This window comes from Cyphomyrmex costatus, unplaced genomic scaffold (assembly GCF_001594065.2).
Source record: "Cyphomyrmex costatus isolate MS0001 unplaced genomic scaffold, Ccosl1.0 scaffold36, whole genome shotgun sequence".
NCBI lineage: Eukaryota > Metazoa > Arthropoda > Insecta > Hymenoptera > Formicidae > Cyphomyrmex > Cyphomyrmex costatus.
Window position 1 is genome coordinate 80,082 of NW_017277774.1, and position 16,910 is coordinate 96,991.

At 36.4% G+C, this 16,910-nt stretch overlaps 1 protein-coding gene across 1 annotated transcript; it reads left to right on the top strand.

Moving 5' to 3' along the window:
• Positions 1 to 8,613: 8,613 nt before the first annotated feature.
• Positions 8,614 to 10,758, top strand: LOC108776480 (uncharacterized). The gene is made up of 5 exons (XM_018543099.1): positions 8,614 to 8,689; positions 8,976 to 9,165; positions 9,255 to 9,375; positions 9,492 to 9,650; positions 10,680 to 10,758. The coding sequence occupies exons 1-5, from the start codon at positions 8,668 to 8,670 to the stop codon at positions 10,716 to 10,718; spliced, it is 531 nt and encodes a 176-aa protein (XP_018398601.1). The 5' UTR covers positions 8,614 to 8,667; the 3' UTR covers positions 10,719 to 10,758.
• Positions 10,759 to 16,910: the final 6,152 nt, after the last annotated feature.

The window sequence follows — 16,910 nt, forward strand, 5'->3', positions numbered from 1 at the left end:
TGAAGAACATAATTAATGCACCAAGTCACGTGGAACGGCAGAAAAGTGCTATTGATAGGACGGTAATAAAATCAGAAAGAACGAGACGGGATCTTCTGACCACTGAGTGGCGATCGACAATTACGGAAAGGATACGCGAAGAATCATCGCCTTTGGGCGACGGTACTTTTAAGTCCTTTACTGAAGCACCTTCTCATCCGACAGCATCCACCTTGCCAACCTCTTCCGATAAAATGTTCAAGGACGAAGGGCTATTCACGCTCTTTGAGACTTCCACGAGAAAGGAAGTATACACCTCCACTTTATCGAGCACGACTTCTTCTGTGACGCCCAAGTCCTTTCTATTTTACGAGCCTGCACGAAAGTCTCTTCGCAAAGATGCCTCTCGGAAAAATACCAAAGTTGACCTAACGGGTGTAAAACAAAATTCTAACGTCTCCTTTAAAGGTTCAAAAGACGAGTCGGGAGGAAATAAATCTCGATTGGACGACAGCCAAACGAATCGTTCGTCTTCGTGGCCGCGGGAACAAAATCGTAGTTCCGTCTATCGACTTCACTTTGGTAAACAAGGGATCGCTACCATGACAAATTCCGAGGATAAAATCGAATCTTTCCAGAAGAAATATTTGACAAAGAGTAAAAATATCGGGTTTCGGCGGTCGAAATTGGCGGGTGCCGTAAACGATACCGTCAAACTGACACTCCCGCGTGATATCGATATCTCGCGAAATGCTTTATTAGACAGAACCGGTGTCATGAGAGAAAACAGGCACGAGTGCTCCAAGTCGAAGAGGACCAGGCAGACGGGGATATCAGATCGGCACGCCGAAACGAGAATGAAATTGCTTAACCGTTCCGTGAGAGAAGGTCCTCCGGGAGATTGGATCGGGGAACATCGGGCGGTCACGCGGCTGTCGATCGATAAGAAACTGCAGGAATCGCGCAAAGTACCGGGCGGAACTGCAACGCCAGGAAAAGTCGTATTTCGGCGCGTCCGCGGCAAGATTAACCGTCCTCCTGACCTAAATCTCGTTAGCAATAGAAGTGATTCGTTTAAGATCGAAGGGAACGTCGTCGGAAATGGCCCTCTGGCAAAACTTTCGACCAATGATGCTTTATCCACTGTCGACGGAGGATTAAGTTCGTTAAAAAGAGAAGATACCTCCATTCGATATTCGTCAACTTCTTCATTAATTAACGATTATATTGACGTTTCTAATATTGGCGAAGAAACCGTTGATGAACATATAAGGTCTGTCACAAAGAATCAATATTTTTTTACCATTTTAGTAAAAATTTTATCGCGGATGTGAAAATTTCTACACTGAGAAAAAAGTGGTTGTTTAAAAAAATACTGATCGCTTCAATTAAATGCAGTGACCATGAAGTATCAACCAAATATTTGTTAAGTACAAACAACATGTTTTAAATTTTTACAAGATTTCGTTAATTTAAATATATCGATATTTTAACTAAATCACAACGAGTTAAACACATTCAGTCAGTTAACTTTTATCTCAGGGTAAATAAATTACTCGAAGACATTCAGTTACAAAGGAAAATTTCAACATTGTCCAAGAACTTTGAATAATTAGCTTTATTATCTCTCCACATGACGGATCTCGTAATCTCACATTGTCTCGCAGCATTCCGAATAAGAAACGAGATGTCAGCGAGCGTCACAATTTCTGGAAAGGTAATCGCGTACTTGGGAACCGTCAGAAAGCTTCAAGTCCGACAAAGAGGAAGACAAAGCAGTGGAGGAAAAAGAAGAGGAAGAAAGGCAGTCAGCGGACGAAAGTTATTTCGGAGACTGAAAACCAACGGCGTTTCAAAAGACACTTATTAATGATGTCTCTTGAGTCGGAGTATGACACCGATGATGCCACGGCAAGATTTTCGAGACGCTACGTCGCCACAGAGAAAAGAAACGCTGAGAACTTTCGGAAGTCCGCGGGAAGCAACGTGAGACGGCGCGAACGCGACGGAAGTCGGACGGTCGATGGATCGGAAGCCGATCCCAGCACGGCGCAAATCCGCGGTGGTCAAGACTGCACGGATCGCCGACACCCACCGAATATCGATGCGGCCAAATATCTCGAATCCGCGCATTGTTTGCGCTTTAGTGATTTATGGTAGGTCGCCTATGGGGATTTAAGGGGATCGTGGGGCTGTGATTCATAACGCATATAACGCTGGTTTCATTGAGAAAAGGAATGCAAACGAATGCAAACTTTTTCTCGACGCTTATCAATCCCAAACCCGATAAAGTCAACTTAAATTGTAACGGAAAATATAAAGAAAATATGATAACATTCGGAGGTACGAGTGAGATAAATTTAAATTGTAACAGTAAATAATTGAGAAAAAGGTCAGAGGAAAGAAAAAATAGAGAATGCATGATATTTCATGCATAAATTGTCAATACAAAATATAAAATGTATGCATAGCGGTATTATTTTTGTAAATTCACTGACTGCAAACAATGCCATTATTTAATAAAAAATAAAAAAACTTTGGCTTCATTTGTTACAATAAGTACGTTGCTTTACTTGTCAATAAAGTTGATTAAAAACATTACGAAGCAGTCATGCATATAATAGCGATATGAACCAATGGTTTATTAAAACATTAAAATGACGACCAATAGCTCTCGATCACTTATTTTCATTTTTACACACAATGCAACACGCGGCAACAATTGTAGAGTACAGACACAACAAAAACAAAGATGAGTGTTTTGTTTCGCGCATCTGATGGTCTCTGTAGTTGACGTGACGTGAATTAATTAACAGATAATCGCTACGAAGACATTTTAGAAAGAGAGAGAGAGAAAGAGTGTGTGTCCATCATATATATTTCAAAAGTCTGTATAGCAGGAATTCCCAAAATGTAGGTCGCAAGTTTTAGTGAATCGCGAAAAATTTTAAAATGTTAAAGTACATTTTATTATATTAAGAGTGCTGCTTCCTTTCACGACTTTGTATATGTGTGAAATTGGCTTTTCAGCGATGATAGGAATTAAAACTAAAAATTGCGAAATAAATTATAATTATTAAACTCATACTTGAAAATGACTTTTCGATCAATGTCGATCTCGAATTAAAGCTATTTAATAAAATATAAGAAACAACCGCATTTTTTATACACATCTGAAAAATATATGAATAAAAGTGTATTTAATAAAAAGGAAGAGTAGTAAAATTAAGTATAAATAAATGATCAATTTTCATCTCTTTTCCGTTTTTTAATACTTAATAAATGCATAGGTGAGTCGTGGAGTTTGCTATTCTAAAAAGTGGGTCGCGATTCATAAAAGAAATTATTAAAAAGATTTAAGAAATTCTGTTCTGTAGAATAAGATGATACAATTTTTAACATTTAAACGTGGTACAGTTTTGAACAAAATAAAATTTGAATCCAATTTTTAAGATTCAAGTTTGGTAACTTTCATTGTGTGGAAAATATTGAAGAGTACCATAAATTTAAACTTCAAAAATTGAATTAAAATCTTATTTCGTTCAGAATTATACCATGTTCAAAATTGTGCCATCTTATCCTGTATTAAATTGACTATCGTAACTTTCTATTTATCGATTATGAATTTATCATTCTATAAATCTCAAAACTGTCAAAATGAAAATAAACGTTAAAAAAATTCTTTAGGTATTCCGTGTATCAGTTGGAGAATCCCATCGTCGATCACGCGGTGTATCTTCAAGTTTACGAAAAACGCGTTTTAGCAAACGGATCGACTTACTGGAATGATCTTACCGGAGATTCTGTAGTCAGGTGAGAAATAGAGAGAGAGAGAGAGAGAGAGAGAAAGAGAGAGAGAGAGAGCGAGAGAGAAAATTTAAATGTGCACTCGAGTATGTTCGAAACGGGCCGATAAACTTTACGCTAGACAGGTCGTTTATGCCATCAGATTGGGCACGTTCAACAGGCACCATAGAGGCAGCCAAGATACGATCGCTTTCGCCTATAAGGAAGTGAAAATGCTAGGACGAGAGGAGGACGAAATTCCTAATTTGGATGTCGTTCGTGATCGTCTTTTGGTACCGTCGTCGGTGACATCAAAAGGCTTTGAATATCCTGTCGAAGGTATCGTACCAGAAATGTTTCAACGCCTTCCTCTTAAAATTGCACACGCGAGTTGGTATTTTCAAAAATTGTTATATAAAACGGAGAGAGCAAATAATTATATACATATATGAACGTCTAAAGAGTAATTTCACATTTTTTAAATCCGTAATTAAAAAGATCAAATACATTTAATTTAAGATATGCCAAAAATGTAAAATTGCAATTTCATGTAAATTTTAATTAATTTTTCTTATTAAAAATTTAATTGAGATTTTCAAACAGTGAATCAAACATTGAAAAATATGGAGTTATAAAATATGTATCATAATTTATGTGTAAGAAAATTTCAATCTTCAACTGTTATGTTAATTTAAAAATATTTAACAATATATTATAATTATAACAACATAATAAATATAATAAATAATGTAATTCGATAAAATTCTATAAGTATTTTAGAATTATAATATCGGCTTATAATAAATAATACTTACACAGAAAGAACGATTTTGCTAAAGTATCTAAAAATTTAACTAGATACCAATCAGAGAATAATTTTATTAGACCATCAAAATAATTATAAACGCTTTAGTATTAATAATAATATACTGTCAAAAGTTTTCTAATAACTGGTTTGAGAGTCCTACATAATTACTTCGATGGTTTAAACAAAATTATTTTTGGTAGTTAAATTTTTATATATACTTTAGCAAAATGGTCCTTTCTGTGTAGCTATTTGTAACTTAATGTTGTTACAGTACTAATTAGTTAACGTTGCAAAGCAGCCAAGTCAAGAAGCTTGAGTAATTATATATTCAATATAAGATATACTTTATCTGTTTATCAAATGATATTTTGATGTTCAACGTAGGCGAGTCGGGCGAATATCTCGTGATACCAGCGAGCAGCATCAACGAGAGTGGAAACGAATGCGACAAAGCGGGCGTGGGATTCGCGGCGTTCGCGAAGCAACCGGACCGGTGCGAACGTGTCAGGGGAACCTGTTTGAAAAATCAGCCCCTGGCCTACCGTAGGCGCGACGCGGTACGTATGACAGGTGCAATAAATGAAACAACACTGGAAATGGCCTGTCCTCGAAGCTATCCGCGGCCGTCGCGCGTTGAGCTTCGTGTGAGCGAGCGCGAGACGCTTTAAGTACGGCTCGCGCTCGCCGTGTAACATGATTTATCGCGCACGAATTTAATACTTATACCCGTATAAAACGTTGCGAGGAGAGATTTGTCCCGGCGACGGGAACGGACAGTCGCATACAAATCGGTCGTTGGTAGAGGGACAACGTGGATTTTTGTGTGTCGGCTCTGTGATACGCGAGACGAGGAATTCGAGCCGTCTCGTTTGGGCGAAATATCGAATCTGTCTCGCGTTCATAAATGTCCGCAGCGACTGTCGCTGTGAATGCCCGTTGTTACGTTTCGAATCATTGTATCCCGAATTCACGTTTTCCTCCTGGATTCTATTGTAAAACGATGCATTGTATGTTACATAACTTTTTGCAATATGCAAATTTCGGATTCATCCCAGATCTTTTTATAGCTTTAGCTTTTTAACTAATCTTAAGTAGTTTCTGCTTCGGAGAATTTATAAATAATTTGACATAATGGGGGTCCTTAAAATGAAAAAAATTTTAGCGACAGCCTGCGAAAAACAGAAAGAAAGGTTTTGCTGATGCATCTAAAAATTTAGTTCACATACCTACAGATTTAAAAATAATTTTGTTGGACCGTCAAAATAATTATGCAGGACGCTCAAACTTGTTACTAGAATGTCAACATTTTTGGTAGCATAGTTTATCATTTCTACATAATTATATATTTTAATAATACAACAAAATTATTTTCAGATCTGCGTCTAAATTTTTCGAATATTTGAGCAAAGTCGTTATTTTCGTGAATATTAAAATATTAAAGATTACAAACAAAAGATTATAAACAGCTTTTATCGGAAAAGAGCAAGATCTGTCGATCAGGTTTCATAATTTTAACGAAAGTTTGGGAGATTATATAAATATCAAAATATTAAAGATCTTAAACAAACGATTTTAAACGGCTTTTACCGGGAAAGGATAAGATTTATCGATTAGGTTTCAAGCTTGTCAAACTCCAGAACTGCGTCATCAAAACTGTACGTCATCGCGAGGTTTATCGGCGAAGCAGACGACGGTCGCGCGTCACGAACATATGCCGGAAACCACCTAGCATACCCGCGAACATTTCCGCCAACCGGCTGTCGAAGGTCGGGCCGCTGTTCGATCTAGTGTCACATGTCGACAGGAAGCTCGCGCGGCCGGGCGACCTGGTTGCTACTTCTTGAGCAATTTCGCATCCGTGCCGAGCGAGCCCATCAAGTACAGCGCGAACGGAAGCGGAAGTCACGAGTTCCTCGCTCTGGAGTACCATTCGCCGCACGTGTCTGCGATCGACATCGAAATTGAGGCGGGTTACAATGCCGCGCTCGCGGAAGGGTGAGTTCAGAGGAACGATATCTATCTATCCATATAGACGACTAACTAGAGATTATCAACTAACCAGTTCGCTTACACTTCGTGCGCTAATTCCTTCGTAATCCGATTTTGTAATTACTTCGAATAGTTCAGAGTTGGTTGTACTGGATAGATATCTCTTCTTTGAAAGAAATTTCACATTACGGGAATAACGAACAGAGAAGTGTATCAATAAATTACCTTTAATCGATAAATAATCTATGTCATGTAAATGTTAAAATGGTAACGAATGTTTAAAGTTTTTAATATCGTATAATGATATTTTATAAATAGGGATAAATGTATAAGTTTCTCTCTCTTAATAATAAACTCTGAGAGTACTTCAATGCATAGAGATAAAAAGATTTGGCCACAAAGTTTTATGTTTGTTAAATAATTAGTAACCTATATTAAAAAGAAATTCTATCATTCTGTAATTTTCTAAATTCCTCAGATAGTAGAAGTTTTACATATTAAGGCAAATTGATATTTAACGAAAATGTTAAAGATATTCCAATACAACTTCTGATGAATCATAATTGTTTAACATTTTTGAATCTTAGATCCCTAGGTCGTATCAGCAAAGTACACGTGGAAAGCAGGGCACTTGACCATACTGTGGTGATAGTAGTGATAACTAATATGGGACTGATTTCGATGTTCTATCAATTAAGAATCGCGAAATGTCCCAACAATCTTCCCGAGTCTTGGGTGAACGCTACGTTTCTTAGAAAATTAATTCAACCTCGACGGGATCAATCAATGAGCTTGGATCTCTACGGCGAGCTGTCCATAAAAGAATTTCATTGTTCTGGTAAATCTAACGATCCAATAAGAATAATATACTATAATCATTTTTAAAGCTTCAAACGTGTCGCGCTAGTTGTTTGTATCAGTTTTAACGCCAGTTCTAGTTAGTACTGGCAGAGTTCTATGCTCTGCAATCATTTTTAAGCAGAGTTCCGGCCGCTACATATTTTTAATCAATTTTTTAATCTCCGTGTCCAGCACGACACTTGGAGAAAAAGTGACGTGCTGGTTGTTTATACCGGTTTTAACGCTAGTTCTAGTTAGTACTGGCAGAGTTCTATGCTCTGCAATCATTTTTAAGCAGAGTTCCGGCCGCTACATATTTTTAATCAATTTTTTAATCTCCGTGTCCAGCACGACACTTGGAGAAAAAGTGACGTGCTGGTTGTTTATACCAGTTTTAACGCTAGTTCTAGTTAGTACTGGCAGAGTTCTATGCTCTGCAATCATTTTTAACCAGAGTTCCGGTCGCTACATATTTTTAATCAATTTTTTAATCTCCGTGTCCAGGACGACACTTTTTCTTCAAGTGTCTTGTTGTACTTATATTCAAATTTTACAATTATTAATAATTGTTGGAATTTTGTTTTCATATTATATATTTTAGTAGAACTCGAGTAATACTAATTAGCACTGTTGTCAAAATTGATAATATTTGTCGTTTTTTTTTTTAAGGAGAAAGTGCTAGATTCTCGAAGTTAGCACGACATATTTTCATTTTTAATTTTTTACAAATGCGGAACTATTGTTTATTTTCATAAGGAACTGCAGAACTTATGTGAAAAGTATGCTACTGGAACTGTTGTAATTTTTTTGAAACCGACAGAATATCGTGCTCGCTTCACAGATCCATTTTATATTCGATTAACTTACAGTGATTTTTTTCAATCTGACAAAAAAGGGGAAAGCTGATCTAGCTTTTCATAAAGTTATCGCAGAATATTGTAGACGACATTTATTGTCGTAGTGTACAAAATATACATACATGAAAAATCATGCGTATTCGAGTAAAAACATTGAACTTTCTAGTGCAATTGCTGAATCGTCTCGGAGGACTAATAGCTACCAGAAGAATAAAAGTACGAAAAATGGATTATTGTTCCTGCATGTTGCATTGCTTATGTGTGTGCGTAGGCGACGCGCACGGCACAGGCTGCAGACCGATGTCACCGGAGCTTTATCACGCTGCTGGATTTCGTGGTCCCGTTCCTGCAGCCTCCCGCAAAATTTTCATAGTAACTGTAGACATCCTATTCTTCATTGTCTTATCGATGCTATTCCTGTTTTTCATGGGTCAGTAATCGTATTGTTGTTTCATTTAATAGCTTCTGAACTTACTTATTGATCTTCGAAGGCACATTTTCATTTACGATTTGTAATTTTTTTCCACAAGTGATATATCATTTTTAACGCATTATTTTTTATTTCTTAAAAAACTTCCTAACAGTTTTCCTCTAGCTCATATTTTACGCTTAATATCCTTATAATTATTTTTTCTCTGCAGTGTATGTTATAAATTGAATTTATTGATATTTAATTCAGTAGCATGAATTTTTCAAAGAGTACATGTTTTTCTCAGGTTTTCTAAAATGGTCGATCGGCTTGTATATACCGGTGGTAGGTCGTTGGGGTTTGGATTCTCTGTTGGAAACTAGCGGAATGTCTGAGTACTTCGAACGAGAATTAAAATATAAATGCGTGGTGATGGATGAGCATGGTGCACCGGTGCATCCAGATACGCGAAAGAGAACGGTTAGAATATGCAGCAGGTACAGTGAGATAACTATAGTTATAATAGTACAATAAGAGATAAATATATAGATAAGTGCATAAAACGTGATACGACGAATGTCTGCAGGAAAGCGGAATTCTTCTTGAACGTGATGTTCTTTTTGATTTTCCCATTTGCAATTTGCTGCATTCGTCTTAAGAAGACCTTTCGTCGGCCCGCCCATAGACGTTACTCGAATGGATCTAAAGTAGAACTTTTTTTTCGTCTTTACGTCGCATGTTAAATTGAAACAGAATTTTGCAACATAACAGTCTTTATGCATTATTCCTTACGAAATGAAATGCGTCTTTCTCTGTTTTCTAGATCAGTTTGATGAGCGACAAGAGCGAACGTCCGAGAACGATCTGCGTAAGTATTTATGGCGATAGTCAAGATTCGCGTATGGAAATCGAGGACACCAAGTACGTGATAGACGAGTTGAAGAAATCTGAGGAATCATTACGTAGTCGTATTAGAAGTAAAGTAAGAAATAAAAAAATATATAATTAATAATAATAGTAAGAAGGTAGAAAACAAGAGAGACAAATAGATGCAGAGAATATAAACAATATCATATATATAATATAATAGCAATCTGTAATAATCTATAACTTTTTGTATGCTGTTTATAAAAATATGTGTGTGTGTGTGTGTGTGTGTGTGTGTGTGTGTGTGTGTGTGTGTGTGTGTGTGTGTGTGTGTGTGTGAGAGAGAGAGAGAGAAAGAGAGAGAGAGAGAGAGAGAGAGAGAGAGAGAGACACTTTAGTGTTACAAAATGTACATATTAAATATTTTATCTTTTATTAAATTATTATTATTATTAGAAAGGAAGAATAATTTTAATCAAGATTTATAATCAAACATTACATACAATACATTTAATATCATAACTCATATTTTGCAACTTATTTTCCGTATTTTTCCTAAAAAAAGAAAAACTAAAATTCTCTTTTATATATCAATTCATGAATTTTACACGAAAATAATCACGTGTTAGTCGTGATTATCTAGAATTAAAAATACCCCATGGACCATATTTGAGAATCCAATTTATCGTCATGTACCAAAAGTAGAATGTATGAGTATACATAGAGAGATTAAAGAGATTAGAGTGCAGAGAGATTAGAGCACCGGATACGTGTAAAATATAGCAAGAACGTAAATGCTAAAACGCGCACCAACGAATGGGGTAGTACGTGACCCCAAAATGGCAAATGGGGGGCTACGACGACGATTGGCCCGATAAAAGCGATATTTCATTCGTGCATACGTGTAATCCGCCATTCGTCATAAATGCGACAATAAAGTAGATGTTATTTGTCATAAACTGTCGTTGGAATTTTGGAAAAACGAAAGATCCGTCATACTTACTTGAAACTAACACCGCTTTTTTTGATATTCAAGCGTGAATACTTTTGGTTTTACTACCTCTTGAGGATGTTAAGCGTGTTATTTATCAAACTAGAGATGCTGAGCAGAGAATGACAAACTGTTGCGATTTTATTCTTTCAGAGAAACAGTTCCACAAAAGAATACCGTTCGCATCATTAACAAGAACTCGGAAACAGGTTTGACATAACTGCCACACACAAACTTCAAATCGTCTTAAAGGTCTTAAGTTTTGAAGACGTCTTTATAACTATCGCTAATGTATTGTAATAACATTGTAGTGTGTATAAAATATTATAATCAATAAATGTAATCGCAATTAATCATCTATTCCATAATATTAACTTCTTCCGTCTGCAATTTGTTTTTTACAATTCAAGAAAAACATTCAGCATTACTTTTCAACATTTCCATCTCTCTGTTACGTTATCAAATTTTTAATAAGATATTAAAAACGGAACGGGACTCTTTTATTTCGGAAAAACTTGACAGTAAAATTTTCCTTGTGCTAAAAAAGACCCAGTGCAAACGGAGAGTTAAAAATGGTATGCGTTTAATCAACATTATAAATTTGGAAAAAAGGAGTAAAATTGTACTATATCCGTCCTACGTGTAATTATGCTACATGTATATATATATCTATTATTATTATTATTATTATTATTATTATTATTGCGTATATATTATGATGATGCATCGCCAGCTTTTAACTTTAGAGGTATCAACCATAATGAAAATAATTCATATATACAATTCAGAGTACAGCTGCAGGCTAAAAGAGCGAGGAAGAGAGAAAGCGCACGAACGCGAGAGGGAGGAGGACATTTACAAAAGTTATGCGCAATGCGGTTGTGCCGCGAGACTCAGAGAATTTGTGACCGCTTCCGGCGGATATCTACGGCGCGGGTGGGTGTATCCCGGGTATAACCCATTTTTTCGTTGAGTACTATTTATGTACACCATCTGGATGTAAATATTCATGCGGGACGCGCGCATATTTGCCGTGCGCCGCGTTCCTAGCCGCGGCGAATCGAAATAAATGCCTGTATCGCGGAAACTGAAATTTCAACCCGCAAGATGTCTGCCATACGATTCCAGCTCTTTTCAATCGGACCCTTGCCGATGTTTTATTCCCGTCTTCAATACTTCAGTACGGCGGAAACTGTGTTATCGTAACTCACATTTGTCTACTTTCGCGGTCGGATTTGTCGATTTTTATACTCTGCGACGAACGGTCTTCTAACAAAGAGCTGCAAAAACTGACCTGACAGAGAAGTAATTCCGAAAAGAATTGATTCAGCTACTCTCTGTGAAAAGATAACTTAAGATTGATCTGAATATTATTCGAGAAAAGGATCAGAAAATAATTTTATTATATAAAATAAACAATGTTTGTCAAATGTGTATTTGCGGTTTATGTTCTTAATAAAAACAATTGAATTATTTTTTACTTACTGATAAATTATATTAGAATATACTAAATACTCAAAGTTATCAATTAATTATCTTCTACCTATGATTACTGAACCAAATACATAAATCACTTTTTATACAAATCAAAATACAATTAATTTTCAAATTCCACACCTCAATCGTGTAATCGAACTTCCACACTGCAAATTTGACTTTATGTCTTTAAACAATAATTTTCTTATGAAGATGCAGAGCAAATATAAGTCAAAGTATGTGTTTTCAATAGGAAATTTTGTGGGTATTTTTGCGAATTGCACCAGTGTGGAATTTGAGGATTAATATCAACTGCGTTTTGTTAAAATTAACATTATTATTATAACAGGAATATTAGTGCACAAATAATTAAAAATTAAATTACATTTATATTAATTAAATGTGAAATATATAAAAAAATAGTTACATAGAGCTGCAGAAGTAGAATCTAATCGCTCGAAAATATAAGAACACGTGTGAACAGACAGATGACCCATTCAAGAATTAATTTAAAGCATCCAATTAAACGTCGACAATCATCACGAGATTGGTCGGTCTGGGAATAAAAAGGTCGGCTCATTTTCCTGCTGGGTTTTCATACAGAATTGCGCGTATGCTCATAATGCATAACTATATCTCACAAAGCCTATGCAAATGTACACACCTGCGCCGACTTCCGCGTTCTTGTGCGCAGAGAAAGGCCGATCTTTTGCCATTGTAATTCGGTAGCCTCCAGGCGCTCTTTCTCTCGGCCGTACTCTACTGACCACAAGAGAAGAACGGTAAATAGATGGATACGGATGGAACGGAACAATGGTGAGATGGGTAACGTTGGCTAGAAGAAGGATGCATCGTTTAAGATTCATGATTAAATTCATGTCTCACGCAGATTGGATGGAAAAAAAGTCGGGCAGAGAGCGCAAGCAAACGAGTCTTATTAAACGATCGATATTACATATCTTATCGCACGCGAATAAAAATAACTCTGCTAGTAACACTGGATGTACTCTAAATGCAAAATTCAATCGATTGATCTAGTTAAACTACCTCATATGTCATATAATAAATATTAAATTAATAAATTTTGTCTTTGTGTGAATTTTACAAAAGATAGAAACTATTTTTCACAAGACAACTTCCATAAATATTAATGAACGTTCATAAAGAATTGAGCTCTCTGTCGTAAAAGAGCTTGTAATATTCTGTAAATTATATTATCTTACGTAAAATTTTATGGTCTATTAACTACAGAGGAAGCAAATATTTCAACAAAAGAAGCGAAAGTTCTGTAACGAGGCATAAAATTTACGTGTAAAATGTAACAACAATCCTCTCGCGGAGATCGTTATTCATGTAATAACCTTCGAAACAGAAACTCACGGACATTTCAGAAAAATAAAAAAATGTCATAACGTGTAGACCATTTCGCTCGCAATTCGTAGTCGACCGTCTGAGATCTGAGAATTTCGTTAATGAACTCGCAGGACCGACAGGAATTAATGGCGCGCTTCTGAGGTGTCGACATTCAAGGTTACTCACGAGATAACGCGAGGTTTCCTTCGTATACGAGAAGCAACCGTGCACATACCAAATATTTATACCTGCGATTACACGGGGAAGCCCCCGAGAATAAAAGCAACTTTGGTTCGAAGAAAGCAGCAGCGGCTACAGCTCTGCACCACCTCTTCCTTCTATATATGCCGGAAATAAATAAACTGACTTTCCTTCCCGTTGAAGATATCATGGCTCTCGGTAGCTCCCGGGCTACGGATGTTGATGTTTCGTAGCTCGCGAGATGCTTGAAACGTGGCAGGAAACCCTTGGGGCATCACTGGTGCTCTTGGAAGTTCTATTCCTCGCGTGCGTCGCTTTGTTTTAATACGGCGAGGTAATGAGATTGTTGCGAGCAGCGGCTCGTCTGTTGTTGCCGTTACAAAGTGTCCGGTGAAAATGAGGATAACAGCGTGTAGTGTTATCTACAGCGCGACTTTGACCGTGTGAACTTTTGCGAATGAAAAGCGGACCGGTGTATCCTACCTGTAATGCGTGATCGAGTTGGAATGAACACATGATATGATTGTTTACGCAAGCCTTCTCTTTCTCATTTATCTATACAAAGATTGTACAGCAGACATGAATAATATGTATAATGTATGTAAAATGTAATTATTGTATAAAATATAAGTTTCAAGTACAGAAAAAAGATAAATGAACATATAACCAAATGTAAATTGGTTGCTAAAATACAGATTAATTGGAAACATATTTATTGAGCGTAACATTATTTTATTTAAAAATTGTTACATATTTCTTTACTAAAAAAAACAAGAATAAGTTTCTTATTATAAAATTATAAAAACTAATTATTGTATATTCTCTCGTTACGTTATAACATTTATGAAAAGGATTAGTAAAGGACCTTCGATTCTTAAGTAATTTATATATTAGAACTTTTCTTAGCAAAAATATAAATAGATTTCAAACTAGATTTTGATTAATTAATTAATAAATTTTATTTGCATTAAATGTGGTAAAAATAAGTTTAGAATGTGTAGAAATGGACGTATTGTCGAGAAAAATTTCATATAGAAAACTAATAAATTATATGATAAAGATTTTTCTCTGGTATAATAATATTGCGATAATATGATAAATTCATATAACGCTGCATCAGTCGCAAATAATTTTATGTAACGACCAACACAGTTATCCCTTTTAGAGGTCCTTCCCTTTCAGAGACGGTACGTTTCTCCAGTAAACACGTCGAAATGCATAGGAAACAGTGCATTCGTCTCCGTCGTTGACGGAAGTAAGTCACGTTCGAATGATAAATACGACGAGTTTACAGGAGCGGTACGCACACTATACCGTATCAATTTCATTTGTTGAACGTCTGAAAAAGTCAATGTTTAGATCTGCACACAGTGACAGTAAATACATTTTACAACAATCATGGCGAATGAGCTGCTGCTACTTTTTTCCTTCCTATGTGAATTTCCGATCTGTTCTTTTTTATTCACACATTTGCGTATATTTTATTACACTTGTGTAAGAATCAAACTTTTCTCTCTGCCGGGAATACGTTTTGCAACATTGCACTACGTTGAGATAAGATCGTACAGCCGTGCATCCTACGTTACCGCGCCGTAAAGATATCGCGTTCGCGTAAATAATTCTCTAACGCGCCGAGTTGCGCGAATAAAACTTTCCTGGGCGATTTATGTGATATATAATACACGCGCGGCTAAAAACGCTTTCGATCGCGCCAGGATTCGTGCGATTGCGATGTTTTTCCGCCACACGCGGCGGCCCGTACTACCGTGATAAGCTGAAATTAAAGAAAACCGCACAAACCGGTTCGATTCGCGATGCAGCGCGAGATGCAACAGCCGCGCGCACATCTGCCGCTGAACGAATGCGCTGCATCTGAGAGCGCACAAATGGTGATTACGAGAACAAAAGGGCGAACACCGTGAATATATCCTTCGCAGTACGCCACCCCCGGTGCGCGGCTGGTCTCTTTCTTTCCTCGCCTCACTCCCCCTTCCCCTACCTTCGCCCTTTTTCACAATTCGCGATCTTTTGTCTTCCTTTCGTTGACTCTCCGGACTTTTTGCTCTTTGCCTTTCGTCTATAATGTCTACCGTTTTTAGCACTCCTCTCGTATTTTTACTTGCTGAATTTCAACGTCAATGGCTTATTTGTGAGCCGAATAAAAGGCGCGCTCAAAATAGTCATGCAATGACGTCGCATAATGTCCGGATAATGAACGCACTGATGAAACGAGACTTTCGGATCGTATAAAATAATTATGACCGAAGCTGCATTATAAACGGAAGCAGCTGTGTAAGTATTGGTAAAAGCTCGATATGTAATCTATCTTCTCATAAATTAGTACGTACGACATTCATATTTTAATTAGATAAACTTGTTTTATACAAATTTTATGTTTAAAAATTTTATTAAAATAATTATGGAGCTCTCAAATTCGTTACTAGAATGCTAACTTTTTTTTGCAGCCTCGTCAGCAAAGCTTAAACATTCTACTACATAATTTTTGATATATATAGTCCAATAAAATTATTTTCAAATCTATATCTAGATAAATTTTTAGATACTTTGACAAAACTATCATGTAGTTACACAGAAATTGTATATTTATCTACAAACAACCTGACTATAAAATTTAAATTTAGAAAAATATAATTTTGAGGAGTCAAATGCAACAATTCTTTTTTTTTAAAATTGAGCGAGTTTAATATTCAAATACTTGCCATGTTTATGTTCTCATTTAGTTTTTTGCATTTTGTATATGTATAATAAATTCATTTTATACTTGTAAACTGACTTGTAACAAAAGAATGCAACTATTAAAACAAATAATTAAAAATAATTAAAATCGAAAGAACAAATGTAGTGAGTACGGAAAATCTCTTATTTTGTAAATTGTAATTCTTGCCAATATTTAACCGAACAACTTAAGTTGTTTGAAAGGAATTCCTTTTCAAGCAATACACTTTCTGCAGTCCCATTTTTTATAGAATTTTTCCAGACATTAGATGTTGGTATCAAAAGTTTAAGACTATAAATTACGGTGCTGCTGAGGTTAAAGAAAAATTTTGCTGGTACCGCGAGTACACACGATTGCATCGTAAATTCAGGCGCGATTTTGCCATTTAACGGCCAGTCCGCGCGGTGGTAAGTATGAAACAGCCTTGGTACGACACGGTGGCGCATTGTTCCTCCGGGTGGCGTACGCTGAATTTCGGAACGACCGACTGCGAAACTGCGGCGAAAGTCGGGCGATTTGGCGAGCTGGGCCCGCGTTACATCCGCTCGCGCATTCGGAATAATTCGACGACGCGACTGGGGAGGATTGCACACAAATCTCAGCTGCCGAAAATGGTC

Coding starts and splice junctions, on each gene's coding strand:
- LOC108776480 (XM_018543099.1), top strand. CDS start 8,668: ATGCTATTCCTGTTTTTCATGG. Junction 8,690..8,975: donor GCTATTCCTGTTTTTCATGG/GTCAGTAATCGT, acceptor TGTTTTTCTCAG/GTTTTCTAAAATGGTCGATC. Junction 9,376..9,491: donor GTTACTCGAATGGATCTAAA/GTAGAACTTTTT, acceptor TCTGTTTTCTAG/ATCAGTTTGATGAGCGACAA.